Raw genomic sequence first — 22,641 nt, 5'->3', positions numbered from 1 at the left:
TCCCCAACGACTATGGTAAAGATTAGATTGTGAGCTCCTCTGAGGGACAGCTAGTGACAAGACAATAAATTCTCTGTACAGCGCTGTGGAAGATGTTGGTGCTCTATACATACTAAATAATAATAATAAAAGGGCATACATAGCAGGCACGTGCAAAGGGCGGTGCTCTGGGTGCCCAGGCACCCCCCTTTTTACAATCTTCAAAAAAGGCCCCTCTAACCATGCAAAATAAGCCCCACCCCCGACCTGTTAAGCCACGCCCACCCACAGGAAGCCCCGCCTCAGCCACTTTGAAGTGAAGGGGCCCAGACAGGAATCCTAGTGTGGCTATTCTATCAGCTGTGTTGGAGCAAGTAAGATGGTGTCTCCCTAACAGCCGAACTACTATGACCCTCCCCCAGCACTCACAGTGACCTCTCCCTCCCCCAGCACTCACAGTGACCTCTCCCCCCCTCCCCAGCTCCTGCAGTGATCCTGTCTACCCCAGCACCCACTCTAACCTCTTTCACCCACAGCAGCCATAGCCATTTCCCCCAGCACCCACACTGAACTATGCCTCCTCCCCTTTCCCTCCCTCAACAGGCGCCTTTCTGTCCCCTGCAGCACCCACAGCAACCTCCCCGTTCTCCAGCACCCACAATGACCTCTACCTCCCCCAGCAGCAACTATGCCATCCATAGCAACATCCTCCGTGACCTCCCACCCCCTGCACCACAGCAATCTCACCAATATTCAGCACCCATATTACACTTAACCAGTAACCCCCACTATAGCAAACACCCAGTACTTGCACCAAGCACCCACATGGCTAAATTAGGATCCCAAGGCTTTCCCCTCCCGAGGTAAGTATCTATTTTTTTTAAATTACAGGCTTACTGAAAGATTTATTTCTCAATGGGCCTGATGCCCAAAAACCTAGTAGTTTTGCCAAGTAATGGGCGGTGCTCCCCTGGCATTAGGACCGCCGGTAAAATTACCATGCACCTGTGTATGAGGCTTAATGGGCCATTTTCACAAAAGTTGATAAATTGTGAATATGCTCATTTATCTGTTCGTATTATGAATTACCTCTCCGTATAGTTCAGATGGAAAACAAGTATTGCTGGATAATTTATGAAATATATAAATTTTATGAACCAATTGCCTTTTGTCTTAATCAGAGGTGTCACTAGGGTTTGTGTCAACCAGTGCGGAAACTCATAAAAATTCCCCTCCCTTACCCCATGAACCTTCAACCTCATCAGGCTAAATAAGGTAGTAAAAGGGTGTATATTTACACAGCCTTACTCCACTCTCCCTTAGCCTGGAGCTTAATGTCACTCCCTCTCCTGGTGATACCTGGTGCAGGACGCCCCCCTATGCCTCTCCCAACTAAATCCCCCCTGCACCACCACCCCCATCCGTGATTCCATTGGTCTATATGAGGAGGTGGGTCTTTGTAGAAATTGGTGTCAAATCTCCTCATTAGTAACAAGAATTAACAGTTTTTAAAGGTGTTAGCATAATCTTCCCTCTTACCTCAAACTGTCTGAAAATGCTTCAATTCCAAATTTAGAAATACAATATCCTCCTCCACAGATGCTCACTCTGCCTCCTATACTGGACACATTCACAATGCGCCCTTTGCATTTCCTTACTAAGGGCAAGAGACTGAGTGTTACATCGACATGACCAAGAAGATTTACATTGATCACTCTTTCAAAATCTTTTTTTGACAGCCATTCATTGGGTGCACCAGGCATGCCAGTGCCAGCATTGTTCACTAAGCCCCAAAGACCTGTAAGAGAGTCAAAGAAATACATTAACAAATACAGGTAAGTAAATAACATACACATCATAAATGCTAAAATGTCAAATGAGGTTTGAGCAGTGCAACAAACTTTCTTTCTTTATATTCTCGAAAATAAAATCATATGACCAAAAGTAAAGGGGGAACCAGAGCCATTTTTAATCTCTATGAGTGGGGCTGTTTTCTGATGCCATATTTGCATTATTTCAAGTGTTTATTCTGCAAGGGGTAAGGCACAGTCTGAATCTATTGTAGTTTATAGCACAGACAGTCAATGATTCAGGAAGTTGGCAGTAGTGTTGCTCTCCACGGCCTCGTGATCATGGGTAATCCGTGATCACAAGCTGTTTTTCCTGATCAGGAGGTCTGATTCCAAATTCGTGATCAGATTTTTAAGTTTCAAAGGAAAATAGTATACATTTAAATGCGGTAAATAACAGTTAATGTATTTACCGCATTTACATGTACTGTATATTCTGGCGTATAAGACTACTTTTTAACCCTTGAAAATCTTCTGAAAAGTCAGGGGTCATCTTATACACCGGGTGTTATTGATGCCAGGTGATACGCCCTATGCTGTTAGGGCGTATCACCTGGCTCTCGCTGCTGAGGACTGTAGTGAAGCGACGCAGGCGCACATGCGCGAGATCTGAGAGGCAGAGAAGGAGGTAAATAGGTATTCTATTTACCTCCTTCTCTGCCTCTCAGATCTGTGGGCCACAAGGGTGAAAGAGGTGTGTTTTATGGGCACAGCGCAATCTATTCTTCCATACCGCTCTGATAAACAGGGAGAGCTGACCAATCAGCTTAGGGAGAGTTCACTGATCCAACCAGTCAGTCGACTATATACTGTTATATACTGGGTACCACATACAGTACAGCACCAGTATATGATTTTTATTTGGTGTGCGTTGGAAGAGGGCTAGTCTTATACGGCAAGTATATGCCAAACTCTATATTTTAACTGGAATGGTTGGGGGGGTCGTCTTATAAGCCCAGTCGTCTTATATGCCGGAATATACGGTATACTTTTTTCCTTTGAAATTTTAAAATCGATTTTCTGAAAACATAAGATCTTTTTGAAAAAAATGTTTTCCTCTTGTTTTCACTGTTCTACTTAACATATCTGGCAACTTAGGTGTTTATATCATGTAAGGGGGCTTTGCTATTAACCTCTAAAGTAGGCGGGTTTTGGCGGGTTTTTAATCATGAATACTTTTTCATTTGAAACTTTCAAATTGATTTTCTCAAAAACTATAAGTTCTTTTTGAAAAAAATTGTTTTACATTGTAGCCACTGATCATCTTTATAATCCATGCACCATTAATCTACCATTTTGGTGATTGTAGCATATATGGGGGCTTTGTTATTAACGTTAAAGTCAAATCCGTGATCACGGATTCTACATTATTATTTATTATTTAAATAGCGCCGACATCTTCCGCAGCGCTGTACAGAGTATATTGTCTTGTCACTTAACTGTCCCTCTGAGGGGCTCACAATCTAGTCCCTGCCACAGTCATATGTCTATATTGTGTAGTGCATGTATCATAGTCTAGGGCCAATTTTAGAGGGAAGCCAATTAACTTATCTGTATGTTTTGGGGATGTGGGAGAAAACTGGAGTGCCCGGAGGAAACCCACACAGACATGGGGAGAACCTATAAACTCCTTGCAGATGTTGACCTGGCTGGCAATCGACCGGGGACCCAGCGCTGCAAGGCGAGAGCGCAAACCACTACACCACCGTGCTGCCTGTAATCACAGCTAAAATCCGACTCGAATTTGAAGCTCCGATTCAAATCTGGATCACGATCACAGAATAACCGGATTTCGGTTCTGCCGTGGCCGGATTTTCTCGAATTCATGATTGGGGGGTATTCAAGCATCACTACTTGGCAGTGTCTGGGCTGCTAAACAGATATTTTACAAGTAAATTATTTGAAATTAGTTATTCAATGAGCTTATAGATAAATAGAAACAAGCAGTGCACACACCAGAAAAACATGTATAACTTTATAATGGTGCAGCAAATCTACTGCCTCCGGGGGAAGGCTTTAGGTGCCCATTAATAGTACAATTTTTAGTGAATGATTGTAGTTTCAATCAGATAATTCCGATCGTGTTGTATGGAAATAGAGAAACTGGTAGGCCCAATCTATGCTAATTGACCACATTACCGATGATTTCTTAAAAGAACTAGTCAATTGGCATAGCAGATACTTTTATAGATACGATTGTTACTGGTTTCTGCATTGTGATTCTTTAATGCTGTGGATCGATTAAATACAATATTTTCCTGTGATCTGAATGATCTTATCAAAAATACAATTGTTTGTAAAAATTGCACCATTACTGGGATTTTGACTGTGGTTTTGCTATAAAAACTGTGATGGAGGCCCCAAGTCTGTTTAACTCTTACTGCTGTAAAAAGGAGTCCATCACTTCCTGCCACATTATAAATTGTTTAATATTACACATTATTAGACCTCCAAAGTCAACAGTATTTATGCCTGAAATAGGACCTTAAGGCCTCTTGCACACTGCACGCGATTCCGATTCAGATTCCGCTTTTTAATCTGTTTTTACATGCGATTCAGATTCCGATTTGCAGTGTGCAGGGAGCAAACTGCAAATCTGTATCAGAATCGGAAGTAAAAACTGATTAAAAAGCGGAATCTGAATCTGAATCGCTTGCAGTGTGCAAGAGGCCTTAAGGAGTTATCAGGCCGACCTCCAGAACTACAGTACACGCCGATCCACGTGGCGGTGATTGACAGCGCCGCTCGCGCAGGCGCAGGTACCAGCTGACATCATCGTCGGGGACCGGTAGGCAGCGGTGGCGAACGGCTTACGGCGGCCCTGCGGCGAGGGACATGCTGGGAGATTGGGGCTGGACGAAGCCTGGGATAAGTAGCACTTATTTTCATTTAAAAAGCTTGATAACTCCTTTAACTGCAAAAGTTTGCACTAGCAAAAATGTGGGGAGGTGAAGGCACAAGATTTTGTCTACACTATCTTTCCTGACTTACAATATTTTATTTCAGAGCCATGGTGTTTGATTTACTAAAGCATCACTGAGCATATAGCATAGGTACGAGCCATCTCCACCAGGACCGTTAGGCACAGGAACGCTTTCTTACCCTCAGCTGTCAACCTCTTGAACTCCCTCCACATACTCCACCCCACAAGTAGTGTTGGGCGAACAGTGTTCGCCACTGTTCGGGTTCTGCAGAACATCACCCTGTTCGGGTGATGTTCGAGTTCGGCCGAACACCTGACGGTGCTCGGCCAAACCGTTCGGCCATATGGCCGAACTAAGAGCGCATGGCCGAACGTTCCCCGAACGTTCGGCTAGCGCTGTGATTGGCCGAACGGGTCACGTGGTTCGGACCCGAACGCGCTCTGATTGGCCGAACGGTCACGTGGTTCGGGTAAATAAATACCCGAACCACGTCATATCTCCGCCATTTGTCTGTGGGTTTAGCTTTGGGTAGGCAGGCAGGGTAGTTCGCGCTCCAGCCACGCTAGCCAGGGTCCCCCCTGTCATTGTGTCACTGCTGGGAACAGTAGTACACCGCTTGCTCAGCCACACTATATAGCATTCTGTTTACTGCCACTCTGTGTACCTCGCTCAGCCACACTATATAGCATTCTGTTTACTGCCACTCTGTGTCTGCTGGGAATAGTAGTACACCGCTTGCTCAGCCACACTATATAGCATTCTGTTTACTGCCACTCTGTGTACCTCGCTCAGCCACACTATATAGCATTCTGTTTACTGCCACTCTGTGTCTGCTGGGAATAGTGGTACACCGCTCGCTCAGCCACACTATATAGCATTCTGTTCACTGTTCTGTGTCTGCTTGGAATAGTGGTACACCGCTCGCTCAGCCACACTATATAGCATTCTGTTTACTGTTCTGTGTCTGCTGGGAATAGTGGTACACCGCTCGCTCAGCCACACTATATAGCATTCTGTTTACTGTTCTGTGTCTGCTGGGAATAGTGGTACACCGCTCGCTCAGCCACACTATATAGCATTCTGTTCACTGTTCTGTGTCTGCTGGGAATAGTGGTACACCGCTCGCTCAGCCACACTATATAGCATTCTGTTCACTGTTCTGTGTCTGCTGGGAATAGTGGTACACCGCTCGCTCAGCCACACTATATAGCATTCTGTTTACTGTTCTGTGTCTGCTGGGAATAGTGGTACACCGCTCGCTCAGCCACACTATATAGCATTCTGTTCACTGTTCTGTGTCTGCTGGGAATAGTGGTACACCGCTCGCTCAGCCACACTATATAGCATTCTGTTCACTGTTCTGTGTCTGCTGGGAATAGTGGTACACCGCTCGCTCAGCCACACTATATAGCATTCTGTTCACTGTTCTGTGTCTGCTGGGAATAGTGGTACACCGCTCGCTCAGCCACACTATATAGCATTCTGTTTACTGTTCTGTGTCTGCTGGGAATAGTGGTACACCGCTCGCTCAGCCACACTATATAGCATTCTGTTTACTGTTCTGTGTCTGCTGGGAATAGTGGTACACCGCTCGCTCAGCCACACTATATAGCATTCTGTTTACTGTTCTGTGTCTGCTGGGAACAGTAGTACACCGCTCGCTCAGCCAGAGTATATAGCATTGTGTTTACTGCCACTCTGTGTACACCGCTCAGCCAGACTATATACCATTGTTTACTGACACTCTGTGTACACCGCTCAGCCAGACTATATACCATTGTTTACTGACACTCTGTGTACACCGCTCAGCCAGACTATATACCATTGTTTACTGCCACTCTGATTCTGCTGGGAACAGTAGTACACCGCTCGCTCAGCCAGACTATATAGCATTGTGTTTACTGCCACTCTGTGTACACCGCTCAGCCAGACTATATACCATTGTTTACTGACACTCTGTGTACACCGCTCAGCCAGACTATATACCATTGTTTACTGAAACTCTGTGTACACCGCTCAGCCAGACTATATACCATTGTTTACTGCCACTCTGATTCTGCTGGGAACAGTAGTACACCGCTCGCTCAGCCAGACTATATACCATTGTTTACTGACACTATATAGCAGACTATATAGCATTGTGTGTACACCGCTCAGCCAGACTATATACCATTGTTTACTGACACTCTGTGTACACCGCTCAGCCAGACTATATACCATTGTTTACTGCCACTCTGATTCTGCTGGGAACAGTAGTACACCGCTCGCTCAGCCAGACTATATAGCATTGTGTTTACTGCCACTCTGTGTACACCGCTCAGCCACACTATATAGCATTGCGTACTCTGCCAGTCAGTGTGTATATTGCTGGGATCAGTAATACTCCACTCACCGTCAACCACTATATGAGCTCAACATGAGTTCCCCAGAGACCTCCGCTGTGAGCAGCACTCCCAACAACAGCAACAGCCAACGCCCCACGCAAGCTATAACATCCACCCCAGCAGCCAGTGGTCAGCAGCAGCCCTCCCCGGAGGAGAACGTTGTGTCCATCAGTCCGTCGCCAGAGCGATTAATGAGGGCTGCCATTGAGGAGATGATGGGGCCTGATGTGGAGGAGGAGGTCTGGCTCAGGCCAGCATCCCAAGTTAATGTTGAGGACGATGAGGGGTCTGTGTCTGGGGATGTTGGGGTGGCAGAGGTGGTGGGTGGGTCAGACTCAGGAGAAGAGTTGTATGATGAGGATGATGATCGGGACCATCTGTATGTGCCTCAGAGTCCGACCCCGGAAAACATGTTGTATCGTGTGTTTAGGTACTAAAATCTGCGTTCCCTCCCAGTAGTGTTGGGCGAACAGTGTTTGCCACTGTTCGGGTTCTGCAGAACATCACCCTGTTCGGGGTGACTATATAGCAGACTATATAGCATTGTGTTTAATGCCACTCTGTGTACACGGCTCAGCCACACTATATAGCATTGTGTTTACTTCCACTCTGTGTCTGCTGGGAACAGTAGTACACCGCTCACCCGCCACTGTATAGCATTGTGCTCTGTGTCACTGCTGACAATAGTGGTACACCGCTCACCCACCACTGTATAGCATTTCTGTACTGCCACTGTACTGCTGCCAGTCAGCGTGTACTTTAAGGATAAGTGAAATGAGGAAGAAATCCGGTGAAAGAGGGAGGGGCAAGGGAAGAGGTGTTTCCCCTGACGGTTCACGTACAGGCCACAGGGGAGCACCCAAGAAAACCCACTCAATACTGCCCATGTTGTCCAGGACAACAACCCTCACAGATCCAAAAGAACAGGACCAGATAATTACTTGGATGACCTCTCAAGCGTCCAGCAGTGGGTTAAGCAGCACCAGCACATCACGCACGAGGTCCGAGTCCTCAGCCAGTTAAAGTCTGGGCTTTCTTTGAAGACTGCACTGAGGATGTTACCATGGCGATTTGCAAGGTGTGCAAGACCCGCCTGAGCAGGGGGAAAAGTATTAACAACCTCTCCACCACCAGCATGAGCCGCCACATTCTATCCAAACATCCCACTCTGTGGGCAAACGCGGCAGGACAGGGTACCACCAGCAACACTGCCTCCCTTGGGTTCACCAGACTCACCACCAGACCCGCCTCAGCAGCAGCAGTAGCCCAGCCATTGCGTGGTTCACAACATTCACAAACATCAGACGATGCTGACACTGTCACTTTCCGGACTAGTGCTCTTGAGGTCTCCCAGTGTTCATCAAACACAACAACCAACAGCCCTTCGGTGTGCAGCGCTACGGTTGAGTTGTCTGTCTCTGAGATGTTTGAGCACAAGAGGAAATTGCCAGCAAATGACCCCCGGGCCGTGGCAGTAACAGCCAGCCAGCATAGCCAAGCTTCTGGCCTGCGAAATGCTGCCATATCGAGTGGTGGAGACAAACAGCTTCAAGGGCATGATGTCAGTGGCCATCCCACGTTACGTGGTTCCCAGCCGCTACCACTTTGCGCGCTCTGCAGTGCCTGAGTTGCATGAGCACGTGGTCAGCTAAATAACCCGAAGCTTGAAGAATGCCGTTGCCTGCAAGGTTCACCTCACCACTGACACCTGGACGAGTGCGTTCGGCCAGGGTCGATACATCTCCCTTACCGCGCACTGGGTGAACCTTGTGGAGCCTGGCAGCGATTCCTCACCTGCTACGGCGCGGGTGTTGCCCACGCCGCAAACAGCTGGATAACAACAGCAGCACCTACCTCTCTGACTCCTTCTCCTCCAACGCATCTCAAAGCTGTACCTCATCCGGAAATGCTAACCCAGCACCAGCAGCAGTAGGATCGTGGAAGCAGTGCAGCACAGCTGTTGGCATGCGTCAGCAAGCGTTGCTGAAGCTGATCTGCCTTGGGGATAAGCAGCACACAGGGGAGGAAATTTGGAGGGGAATAAAGGAACAGACGGATTTGTGGCTGGCACCGCTGGACCTGAAACCGGGCATGAAGCTAGACACCTGGCACGAACTGGCAATGTACGCAATAGCTTGCTTGCCCGGCAGCCAGCGTTATGTCGGAACGCTGTTTCAGTGCTGCCGGAGGCATCATCACAGATCGGCGTATCCGCCTCTCCACAGAAAATGCAGACCGTCTGACTCAAATTAAAATGAATCAATCCTGGATTGGAAACGACTACGCAACACTCCTGGACCCCAACCAAGTAACATGACCGATGAACATCTGGGATGGTTTAGCGTTTCCGGTCCCTGTTTATTGAACCTCTCATCTGTATTACATTTATGACTGCATGGCGGCAAAAAGCATTGCTGCTATATCCGCACGCTTTTTGTCCTCATGCAAGGCCTGGGTTGTTGTGTCTCACAAAGCGTGGCCTTCTCCTCCTGCGCCTCCTCCTGTTCCATCACGTGTGCTGCTGCTGCTGCTGCTGCTGGGTTACCGTTGCCGGTCCCTGTTTATGGAACCTCTTATCTTTATTACATTTATGACTACATGGCGGTACAAAGCATGCTATCCGCACGCTTTTTGTCCTCATGCAAGGCCTGGGTTGTTGTGTCTCACAAAGCGTGGCCTTCTCCTCCTGCGCCTCCTCCTGTTCCATCACGTGTGCTGCTGCTGCTGCTGCTGCTGCTGGGTTACCGTTGCCGGTCCCTGTTTATGGAACCTCTTATCTTTATTACATTTATGACTACATGGCGGTACAAAGCATGCTATCCGCACGCTTTTTGTCCTCATGCAAGGCCTGGGTTGTTGTGTCTCACAAAGCGTGGCCTTCTCCTCCTGCGCCTCCTCCTGTTCCATCACGTGTGCTGCTGCTGCTGCTGCTGCTGCTGGGTTACCGTTGCCGGTCCCTGTTTATGGAACCTCTTATCTTTATTACATTTATGACTACATGGCGGTACAAACCATGCTATCCGCACGCTTTTTGTCCTCATGCAAGGCCTGGGTTGTTGTGTCTCACAAAGCGTGGCCTTCTCCTCCTGCGCCTCCTCCTGTTCCATCACGTGTGCTGCTGCTGCTGGGTTAGCGTTGCCGCGTGGTCCCTGTTTATTGAACCTCTTATCTTTATTACATTTATGACTACATGGCGGTACAAAGCATGCTATCCGCACGCTTTTTGTCCTCATGCAAGGCCTGGGTTGTTGTGTCTCACAAAGCGTGGCCTTCTCCTCCTGCGCCTCCTCCTGTTCCATCACGTGTGCTGCTGCTGGGTTAGCGTTGCCGCGTGGTCCCTGTTTATTGAACCACTTATCTTTATTACATTTATGACTGCATGGTGGTACAAAGCATGCTATCCGCACGCTTCTTGTCCTCATGCAAGGCCTGGGTTGTTGTGTCTCAAAGCGTGGCCTTCTCCTCCTGCGCCACCCTCCTCCTGTTCCATCACGTGTGCTGCTGCTGGGTTAGCATTACCGGTCCCTTTTCCTGGAACCTCTTATATGTATTACATTTATGACTGCATGCCGACAAAAAGCATGTTACCTGTGCAAAGAAAACAGACATTTCCCGCATTTAAAAGACAGTTTTCCCTTTGAAACTTTAAAATCGATTTTCTCAAAAACTATAAGCTCTTTTTGCTAAATTTTTTTTTCCTCTTGTACCCACTCCCAAGGTGCACATACCCTGTAAATGTGGGGTATGTAGCATGTAAGGAGGCTTTACAAACCACAAAAGTTCGGGTCCCCATTGACTTCCATTATGTTCGGAGTTCGGGTCGAACACCCAAACATCGCGGCCATGTTCGGCCTGTTCGGCCTGAACCCGAACATCTAGATGTTCGCCCAACACTACCCACAAGTGCCCCCTTCTCCCTTAGGTTGTAGCCTGGGCTGTGTTTTGGACAACTCTCCTAAAAGACTTAACTGATCTGAGTTTTGTGTCACAAAATTTGGAAATGTTCTGCATGATGTATATTGTTTTTTCTTATTTTGCTTTTGTAAACTGCATGTTTTCCAGAACCGCTGGAATACAATGATGTGTTAGCGTGTTAATGTTACAGAGCCACAATAATCCAACATGCATTACATACAGACTGTTTCGGATTGTAACATCAAAGAGATGATTTGTACATTTGGCAGTGATGCATTGTGGGACACCTCAGAGCTCACTCCAACCTGAATAATCGGAAATACCTTCTGTTTTAGGAAGGCAAAATTATGTTTTTGCATGATCGGGACATCTGCTCCAGGTCTGCATCAGTCCTGATCCATGCCCAAGTTTTAATGACTTTAGGAAAAATCGGAGCCTTGGGAGAAATAAAAGTGAAGTGTAAATGCTGATCTAGTGTACAGGACTACTTTATAGAGTCTCTTTGACATTTAGCAAGACCAAAGGCTGTACTTGAAAACCAGTAGTGATGATCTTGAATTTCATATAGTAGCAATTTCGCAGTGAAATCATAATGGGAAATGTCAAACTATTTCTAAATGAATGTTATATGTAAATATAACTAGGATGTGTTATTTCGCAATGACTTGCAATTTAATGAAATTCTAACTTTCCCAACTTCAATACATTTGTGCAGAAATGTGTGTTTTCTCATCTCAGGCCCACAGACATCAGCGCAGTTATGCAAACATTACGCTAAATCATTATTACCCATGAAATTGTAATTATGATCAGAATCATAATTGCAAAAATTGGCAAAAAACGAAATGACCCATTACAAGCAACTCTAATAACCAGAGAAATCTGTGCCCTATCATAAGGCTGCTCCTCAAATCTGTCCATCTAGTGTTGTCACCAGAATTTATGATCCCCTTACTATCTCTGCTATCTGCTTTCACACAGCAGTATGGTGGAAAAAAAAATCAGTGAAACCCTCATCACAGAAATAGTTATCCATAGTGCAGGTGAGTAAAGCTGTGTTCCCACTAGAGGAGAACAGACATTTTTCATCGCTAAATGGATAGTGAACGGCTCGTCGGCTCCTATTTTATAAACAGGAGCTGTTCACACTTGTCACTCTGCAATGGACCCATGGGATTGCGGATCGCACTTCTTTTCAGTCCGCGATAATCCCAAGCAGGCGAATGCGTCTGCATCTGCCCCAGGCTACGTCCCTCCGCCGATTGCTCCCTGTACACAGGTAAGAAGCATGGGGATCCCCATTGGGCTGCAAAAGACCAATGGGAATCCTCAGTAACAGAGAGGAACAGGAGAATTCTCATTGGTTCATGGTGGACCAATGAAAATTCTCCATGTTGCTAGGGGGATTTGGCTTAATGCAGCCTATGGTGAGCCCCATGCTCCTGCTGGCCTCCGTGCTGAATATAGAGGGACCGAGCGGCAGTGATTCGACAACAGGACACGTGAGCAGTGATCACTTCAGACAGCGGGCAGACAGCGCAGAGCAGATGCAAAATGGATGAAACGCTTACCATGTCCATTTTGCATCCTCTTAAAGTGAAACTCCGGACTAAAAATCTACTCAGCAGAACTGAAAAGGCTTGGTGTTTCTTTAACAGTTTCACAGCATCAGAACTTTGTTTTTCTTACCAAAGCATCATTTTTAGCTGCATTTTTAGCTAAGCTCCACCCATCAAAGAAAACTGCCCAGGCTTTTTTCCCCTGATGCTATGCAAAGCATGATGGGATTTCCTATGTTGTTGTTCACATTGCCTATCAACTGGGAGGGGTGATCAGCACACAGGACAGTTGGAACTGTGTCTCATGCTCACTGTCACCTCCTTTCAACCAAAAAGATGGCTGCCCTCATGAAATCAAACATTTGCCTGTTCTTTTAAAAGAGGGTGGGTAAGAGATTATATTTCTGATCTATTTTAATTAACATAACTAATGTAACTTAATGACAGTATGTGTGTTTAGGCTGAAGTTCCTCTTTAAGTGGGAACAGAGCCTAAAGACCTCCTATACAGCACTGTGACCTGTAGAAATTACATGCAGATGACACTGAATATATAGAAGTACACGTACACTTGTCCCTTAGCAATGGCAGCAAAAGTTAGAGACATTCTTTTGGTCACAAACAATAAGGAGATTTGTGTGCTTTACATTGTACTATTGCTAAACTGACCATTGTTACCAACAGCGTCAGAGACCCACTTAGCAACAGCGTTGACACTCTTGCTATCAGAAATATCAAGAATCACTGCTTGCAGTCGTCTGGAGCTTTCCTTCTTAAGATCTTCCAGTCCTTTCTGTGTGAAGCAAGTGGCCAGAACCCTCATTTCACGTCTGTCCAGCTGCTTCGCAAGCTGTTTCCCAAATCCCGAATCGCATCCTGTTATAAGTACATATTTTTCTGAAAGATTGTCCAGCACCAAGCTCAGTCTGTGTCTTCTCAATAGGAATAGGATTATTATCATCAGCAATACCACCAGAGGGAGCCACATGATGGGATCTGAAGAGCACCATAACAAGGAAAAGAACAAAAACCACATTTGTTAAAGGAAATACCACATAACTGTAGCAAAGGAGCCACTGTAACTAAAGCCAAAACAATTAATTATTGAAAAAATAAAAGCAATAAAATGTACAATGTGCAGACACAATTATGTTATATAATAAATTTGTGCATGAAGGACTATCGAATATTGTTGCGTCTATTTAAAAGAACAAATGTTTTATTTTATTTTTAAGTATTTATATAGCACCGATATATTACGCAGCGCTGTACAGAGTAGATTGTTTTGTCACTTAACTGTCCCTCAGAGGAGCTCACAATCTAGTCCCTACTATAGTCATATGTCTATGTATGTATAGTGTAGTATATGTATCGTAGTCTAGGGCCAATTTAGAGGAAGCCAATTAACTTATCTGTATGTTTTTGGGATGTGGGAGAAAACCGGAGTGCCTGGAGGAAACCCACACAAACACGGGGAGAACATACAAACTACTTGCAGATGTTGACCTGGCTGGGATTCGAACCAGGGACCCAGCGTTGCAAGGCGAGAGCGCTAACCAAGACACCATCGTGCTACCCAATGAGAGGACTTAACATTGACAGATACAGTATGCTGGCAGGGTTTTGTGCAGGTTAGAATTTGTTTATAAGATTGCAGAGGCTCTAGAGTTCAAAACAGGTAGAAGCACTGCCGCTATAGTCATCCGGTGCCAAAATTACCACTAATAGCTACTATTTGTGGCTTTATATTATTGAGGTGTTAGGCATGGGTGGGATGCTTTACAGTCAGGGTCGGACTGGGACACTAAGGGCCCACCAAGGAAGTTTTAGCCTGGGGCCCGCCCCCTCTCCTCTTCCTCCACCCCCCCCCCGATCCCCTCTCCTCCCCCCCCCCCCCCGATCCCCTCTCCTCCTCCTCCCCCCCACCCCCCATTTTGGGCTCACATACACATGTATTTTGCATGATTTTATGGTAGGGAATAGATTGTGAGCACTTCTGTGGACAGTCTCCAATAGGGATATGTCCACATGCGGCGCGCATAGCACGCCGCAGCAAAAATAAATGGGTGTCACCACACACTGGAACATCGGCGTGGTCATGATGAGTCATGGACAAACTTAAAAAAAATCAAAACAAAGCACAAAATAAGTAGCGGTGTTATTCACAGAGATTAGGTCCGACCAGATACATTTTAGATAAAATATTCTAGTAGTTACATGCCTCATGATAATTCATCAAGTAGTCACATGGCAGCAGATTTTCCGACAAAATGCAATCAGATTGGCTGCAAATACCCCCACTAAATGCAATCATATTGGTGGCAGATACCCCCACAAAATGCAATCAGGTTGGCAGCAGATACCTCCACAAAATGCAATCAGATTGGCAGCAGATATCCCCACTAAATGCGATCAGATTGGCAGCAGATATCCTAACAAAATGCAATCAGGTTGGCAGCAGATACCCCCACAAAATGCAATAAGATTGGAGCAGATACCCCCACAAAATGCAATACGATTGGCAGCAGATATCCCCACTAAATGCAATCAGATTGGCAGCAGATATCCTAACAAAATGCAATCAGGTTGGCAGCAGATACCCCCACAAAATGCAATAAGATTGGAGCAGATACCCCCACAAAATGCAATATGATTGGCAGCAGATATCCCCACTAAATGCAATCAGATTGGCAGCAGATATCCTAACAAAATGCAATCAGGTTAGCAGCAGATACCCCCACAAAATGCAATCAGATTGGCAGCAGATACCCCCCAAAAAATGCAATAAGAGTGGCAGCAGATACCCCCACAAAATGCAATCAGATTGGGAGCAGATATCCCCCCACAAAATGCAAAAAAATTGGCAGCAGATGGCAGGTGTCTCAGTAGTCCCCGAGGCAGGAAGGGGGGGCAGCGGGCACAGAGTAGTGGGAAGAGCGGGAAGCCTCCCCCCTCCCTCAGCTAGAGCCCCTCCTTCTGTGCTCCCCCTGTCCAAAATTGTAGCCAGCAGCGGCAGCAGCGAGTGCAGGAATCACTTACCATCCGAGAGAATCAGTGAGCTCTGCGTGCCGCTGCTAGTCCGGTCTCCTGCACTGCAATGTCCAATCATGCTCTCACAAGAAGTACTGCAAGAGCGTGATTGGACAGTCAGTGCAGAAGACCAGACCAGAGGCACACAGAGCTATTGATCTCGGACGGTAAACTATTCCCCGCTGCTGCCGCTGGCTGACTGCAATTCTGGAGGGGGGAGCGCGGAAGGGGGGGTCCCTTGGTGAGGGGGGGAGGCTTCCCCCCCCCCCCCCCCGCTGCTCTGTGCCCACTTTCCCCCCTTCCTGCGCTTAGCCCCCCTCCTTTTCAGCACTGGGGCCCCCAGGAGGCGGGGCGGCCGGGGCCCACCGATGGGACCATCGGCACTTCGGCGGCTCAGTACGAGCCTGTTTACAGTTGCACACCATCATGTTGAGAGGGAAGCTAGTGTTAGTATAAGCGTAGGTTAGGTTATAGTAAAATGTTGCTAAAGATTACTGATATTTTACTATTGAAATTAACTAGTAGAATGCCAGTAATGTTACTGATATTCTACGAGCAGCTACTTCTGGAGCCCTTTTTACCATGGGCCCTTTTAAAATGAACGTCTAGTGATAGCCAGGCAGCTGGAGCAAATGTGGTTGGCACCTGTAGAGTCGAATACAGTTTGGTTTTCTGAAGCACTTAAACTGCCAAGAAACACTGAGAGGCAGCTTGAGATAAGGTTTTACTGCAGGAAAGTTCAAGGGTAATTTATTCACTGGTCATTTTGTTTCTGATAGCTTGGCAATGTGTATTTTTGGTACAAGCTACCCATGAGTTTGGCTGTAGCTTAGTTGACAATAATGTCAACCCCAGACCTACCGTGTTTCCCTGAAAAGAAGACACTGTCTTATATTCTTATATTAATTTTTGCTCCAAAAGATGTGCTAGGGCTTATTTTCAGGGGATGTCTTATTTTTGGGGAAACACTGGTAGTTTTCCTATACAATATGTATATACTGCATGCCATGCTGAAACACAAGCAGCATACACAGAGCCTGTGGTTTGCAGATATTGGCTCTCACTTACAAGAAATTGATTCTGCTGATCATATGGGTAAGAGTCTATTTCTTGTAGGCAGAGAACTCTGGCAGGCTCCCCAGAGCTAGGATAAGCTATGTGTCCTGGGAAGAGGTGAAGAGCTGCCGATGCTTATCACTTTACGACAGATCAGGAGGGCTGGCTCCAACAAAAACACAAACTGCCTGACACACATATACAGGACTGTATAACTCACATTATACTGCTGCTCTCCTGTATCTAGGCTTTGTAATGAGCGTGACTTACTGGTGTCATGTGGGCTGCTCCTAGGGCTTAGATTCAGGTGATGTCTTATATTTCAAGCATGCTAGGAATTCCTGCTAGGGCTTATTCACAGGGGATGTCTTACTTTAGGGGAAACATGTAGAGGCAAGGCACTAATAACCCCTCACTCCCCATCACCCTCCTTCCGATTTCTACTACCAACAAAAAAAAAAACATAACTATCCCTGATGCCAAATGCTATTCTATCTTCCTGATACTCTGCACCTAATGTTCTATTGTGAGCCAGACAAACAGTGAAGTATTGTAGCTGAGATAATAGAGAAAATGGGTCATTTTAGGACATTAAAATTGTATATTTTTTTTTTAAAAGAACATAATAAGGCAGGAGGGGAATATATAAAGGAAGCAGGTTTCCTTCCCAGAGTCTATGTGCTAAAAGACATTCTCTTGGGACCTTTAAGGAATGCTCTCACTTGTAACATTATAGAGTACTAGGAAATAAATGTATAGGGTAAAATTACTCATTTAGTTAGGTTTACTTATCTTTTTTGAAGGTAATAATATGCACCTCATTTCTAGTGTTGGGCGAACATCTAGATGTTCGGGTTCGGGCCGAACAGGCCGAACATGGCCGCGATGTTCGGGTGTTCGACCCGAACTCCGAACATAATGGAAGTCAATGGGGACCCGAACTTTTGTGCTTTGTAAAGCCTCCTTACATGCTACATACCCCAAATTTACAGGGTATGTGCACCTTGGGAGTGGGTACAAGAGGAAAAAAAAATTTAGCAAAAAGAGCTTATAGTTTTTGAGAAAATCGATTTTAAAGTTTCAAAGGGAAAACTGTCTTTTAAATGCGGGAAATGTCTGTTTTCTTTGCACAGGTAACATGCTTTTTGTCGGCATGCAGTCATAAATGTAATACATATAAGAGGTTCCAGGAAAAGGGACCGGTAACGCTAACCCAGCAGCAGCACACGTGATGGAACAAGAGGAGGGTGGCGCAGGAGGAGAAGGCCACGCTTTGAGACACAACAACCCAGGCCTTGCATGAGGACAAGAAGCGTGCGGATAGCAATTTGCATTTTGTCGCCATGCAGTCATAAATGTAATACAGATGAGAGGTTCAATAAACAGGGACCGGAAACGCTAACCCATCACAGATGTTCATTGTTCATGTTACTTGGTTGGGGTCCGGGAGTGTTGCGTAGTCGTTTCCAATCCAGGATTGATTCATTTTAATTTGAGTCAGACGGTCTGCATTTTCTGTGGAGAGGCGGATACGCCGCCGATCTGTGACGATGCCTCCGGCAGCACTGAAACAGCGTTCCGACATAACGCTGGCTGCCGGGCAAGCCAGCACCTCTATTGCGTACATTGCCAGTTTGTGCCAGGTGTCTAGCTTCGATACCCAATAGTTGAAGGGTGCAGATGGATTGTTCAACACAGCTACGCCATCTGACATGTAGTCCTTGACCATCTTCTCCAGGCGATCGGTGTTGGAGGTGGATCTGCACGCTTGCTGTTCTGTGTGCTGCTGCATGGGTGTCAGAAAATGTTCCCACTCCAAGGACACTGCCGATACCATTCCCTTTTGGGCACTAGCTGCGGCTTGTGTTGTTTGCTGCCCTCCTGGTCGTCCTGGGTTTGCGGAAGTCAGTCTGTCGGCGTACAACTGGCTAGAGGAGGGGGAGGATGTCAATCTCCTCTCTAAAGTCTCCACAAGGGCCTGCTGGTATTCTTCCATTTTGACCTGTCTGGCTCTTTCTTCAAGCAGTTTTGGAACATTGTGTTTGTACCGTGGATCCAGAAGGGTATAAACCCAGTAATTGGTGTTGTCCAGAATGCGCACAATGCGTGGGTCGCGTTCAATGCAGTCCTAGGCCGAAGAGGTCATAGCCTAGGGTCACAAAACCTGTTTATTGGGCAATTTCAATGGTGGCGAGTCTGACGTACATAAATCGCAGCAATGGCCGTTAGCAACGTCTGAATCTCACGAAATGTCTCATGCAGGTAGAAGACATATTGTTAGACTTGGGCTCCAAAGATGGGTTCCCTACATCTCTGCAAACCAGAGTTACAAGGCTCCAAATTTGGTAAAATCCCCCATAGGCTTTCATTGGGCCTCCTATTTACAGTTCCAAAATCTCACATCTTTTCAAAGGGCAATTACTCAGCAGTGGCAAATTTTCTAGCATTGTAGGGACCCTTAGGGGGAACATGACTGGTGAGTTTCGGGCCCCTAGGCCAAAGAGGTCATAGCCTAGGGTCACAAAAACCTGTTTATTGGGGCTATTTCAATGGTAGTGATGGTGACGTACATAAATCGCAGCAATGGCCGTTAGCAAAATCTGAATCTCACGAAATGTCTCATGCAGGTAGAAGACATATTGTTAGACTTGGATTCCAAAGATGGGGTCCCTACATCTCTGCAAACCAGAGTTACAGGGGTCCAAAATTGGTAAAATCCCCCATAGGATTTCATTGCCTCCCTATTTCACTTTCCAAAATCTCACATCTTTTCAAAGGGCAATGGCTCAGCAGTACCAAATGTTCTAGCATTGTAGGGACCCTTAGGGGGAACATGACTGGTGAGTTTCGGGCCCCTAGGCCGAAGAGGTCATAGCCTAGGGTCACAAAAACCTGTTTATTTGGGCTATTTCAATGGTAGTAATGGTGGCGTACATAAATCTCAGCCATGGCCGTTAGCAACGTCTGAATCTCACGAAATGTCTCATGCAGGTAGAAGACATATTGTTAGACTTAGATTCCAAAGATGGGGTCCCTACATCTCTGCAAACCAGAGTTACAGGGGTCCAAAATTGGTAAAATCCCCCATAGGCTTTCATTGGGCCTCCTATTTACCGTTCCAAAATCTCACACCATTTCAAAGGGCAATGGCTCAGCAGTGGCAAAACTCACCAGTCATGATCCCCCTAAGGGTCCCTACAATGCTAGAAAATTTGGTACTGCTGAGCCATTGCCCTTTGAAAAGATGTGAGATTTTGGAAAGTGAAATAGGGAGCCAATGAAATCCTATGGGGGATTTTACCAATTTTGGACCCCTGTAACTCTGGTTTGCAGAGATGTAGGGACCCCATCTTTGGAATCCAAGTCTAACAATATGTCTTCTACCTGCATGAGACATTTTGTGAGATTCAGACTTTGCTAACGGCCATTGCTGCGATTTATGTACGTCACCATCACTACCATTGAAATAGCCCCAATAAACAGGTTTTTGTGACCCTAGGCTATGACCTCTTCGGCCTAGGGGCCCGAAACTCACCAGTCATGTTCCCCCTAAGGGTCCCTACAATGCTAGAAAATTTGGTACTGCTGAGCCATTGCCCTTTGAAAAGATGTGAGATTTTGGAAAGTGAAATAGGGAGGCAATGAAATCCTATAGGGGATTTTACCAATTTTGGACCCCTGTAACTCTGGTTTGCAGAGATGTAGGGACCCCATCTTTGGAATCCAAGTCTAACAATATGTCTTCTACCTGCATGAGACATTTCGTGAGATTCAGACTTTGCTAACGGCCATTGCTGCGATTTATGTACGTCACCATCACTACCATTGAAATAGCCCCAATAAACAGGTTTTTGTGACCCTAGGCTATGACCTCTTCGGCCTAGGGGCCCGAAACTCACCAGTCATGTTCCCCCTAAGGGTCCCTACAATGCTAGAAAATTTGCCACTGCTGAGTAATTGCCCTTTGAAAAGATGTGAGATTTTGGAACTGTAAATAGGAGGCCCAATGAAAGCCTATGGGGGATTTTACCAAATTTGGAGCCCTGTAACTCTGGTTTGCAGAGATGTAGGGAACCCATCTTTGGAGCCCAAGTCTAACAATATGTCTTCTACCTGCATGAGACATTTCGTGAGATTCAGACGTTGCTAACGGCCATTGCTGCGATTTATGTACGTCAGACTCGCCACCATTGAAATTGCCCAATAAACAGGTTTTGTGACCCTAGGCTATGACCTCTTCGGCCTAGGACTGCATTGAACGCGACCCACGCATTGTGCGCATTCTGGACAACACCAATTACTGGGTTTATACCCTTCTGGATCCACGGTACAAACACAATGTTCCAAAACTGCTTGAAGAAAGAGCCAGACAGGTCAAAATGGAAGAATACCAGCAGGCCCTTGTGGAGACTTTAGAGAGGAGATTGACATCCTCCCCCTCCTCTAGCCAGTTGTACGCCGACAGACTGACTTCCGCAAACCCGGGACGACCAGGAGGGCAGCAAACAACACAAGCCGCAGCTAGTGCCCAAAAGGGAATGGTATCGGCAGTGTCCTTGGAGTGGGAAAATTTTCTGACACCCATGCAGCAGCACACAGAACAGCAAGCGTGCAGATCCACCTCCAACACCGATCGCCTGGAGAAGATGGTCAAGGACTACATGTCAGATGGCGTAGCTGTGTTGAACAATCCATCTGCACCCTTCAACTATTGGGTATCGAAGCTAGACACCTGGCACAAACTGGCAATGTACGCAATAGAGGTGCTGGCTTGCCCGGCAGCCAGCGTTATGTCGGAACGCTGTTTCAGTGCTGCCGGAGGCATCGTCACAGATCGGCGGCGTATCCGCCTCTCCACAGAAAATGCAGACCGTCTGACTCAAATTAAAATGAATCAATCCTGGATTGGAAACGACTACGCAACACTCCCGGACCCCAACCAAGTAACATGAACAATGAACATCTGTGATGGGTTAGCGTTTCCGGTCCCTGTTTATTGAACCTCTCATCTGTATTACATTTATGACTGCATGGCGACAAAATGCAAATTGCTATCCGCACGCTTCTTGTCCTCATGCAAGGCCTGGGTTGTTGTGTCTCAAAGCGTGGCCTTCTCCTCCTGCGCCACCCTCCTCTTGTTCCATCACGTGTGCTGCTGCTGGGTTAGCATTACCGGTCCCTTTTCCTGGAACCTCTTATATGTATTACATTTATGACTGCATGCCGACAAAAAGCATGTTACCTGTGCAAAGAAAACAGACATTTCCCGCATTTAAAAGACAGTTTTCCCTTTGAAACTTTAAAATCGATTTTCTCAAAAACTATAAGCTCTTTTTGCTAATTTTTTTTCCTCTTGTACCCACTCCCAAGGTGCACATACCCTGTAAATTTGGGGTATGTAGCATGTAAGGAGGCTTTACAAAGCACGAAAGTTCGGGTCCCCATTGACTTCCATTATGTTCGGAGTTCGGCCATGTTCGGCCCGAACCCGAACATCTAGATGTTCGCCCAACACTACACGTGACCCGTTCGGCCAATCACAGCGCTAGCCGAACGTTCGGGTAACGTTCGGCCATGCGCTCTTAGTTCGGCCATATGGCCGAACAGTTTGGCCGAACACCATCAGGTGTTCGGCCGAACCCGAACATCACCCGAACAGGGTGATGTTCTGCAGAACCCGAACAGTGGCGAACACTGTTCGCCCAACACTACTCATTTCATAGTCAGTGTATATTCAGTAAAATAATGTAATAAGTGTATTTAGAAAGGGCTCCACAAGTTATTAATGTGGCACATGATGATGGTGTTCTTTTTATGTTATGACTTTGTTTTCTTAGTTATAGATCAGGAACTTAAAATAACTATTAGTTTTGTGCTTCTGTATATAACATTTGGAACTAAATAGTGGCATAGAGTAGTAGCGGTGTCTCAGCACCCTAGAGAAA

At 46.3% G+C, this 22,641-nt stretch overlaps 1 protein-coding gene across 6 annotated transcripts in view; it reads right to left on the bottom strand.

Annotated features, from left to right (window-relative positions):
* Positions 1-22,641, bottom strand: part of LOC137545825 (retinol dehydrogenase 16-like) — a 76,057-nt gene that overhangs the window by 5,068 nt on the left and 48,348 nt on the right. For all 6 annotated transcript variants that reach the window (XM_068267502.1, XM_068267500.1, XM_068267496.1 and 3 more), the window contains exons 2-3: positions 13,280-13,606; positions 1,519-1,777 (exon numbers count right to left, since the gene is read on the bottom strand). In XM_068267502.1, the coding sequence (XP_068123603.1) occupies positions 1,519-1,777; positions 13,280-13,598 (578 nt within the window). In that variant the 5' untranslated portion in view covers positions 13,599-13,606. The remainder of the gene's footprint in view (positions 1-1,518; positions 1,778-13,279; positions 13,607-22,641) is intronic.

The sequence above is a fragment of the Hyperolius riggenbachi genome, chromosome 2 (genome assembly GCF_040937935.1).
Source record: "Hyperolius riggenbachi isolate aHypRig1 chromosome 2, aHypRig1.pri, whole genome shotgun sequence".
Classification (NCBI taxonomy): Eukaryota; Metazoa; Chordata; class Amphibia; order Anura; family Hyperoliidae; genus Hyperolius; species Hyperolius riggenbachi.
The sequence above is the reverse complement of the archived record's forward strand: the minus strand, read 5'-3'. Positions and strand labels throughout refer to the sequence as shown.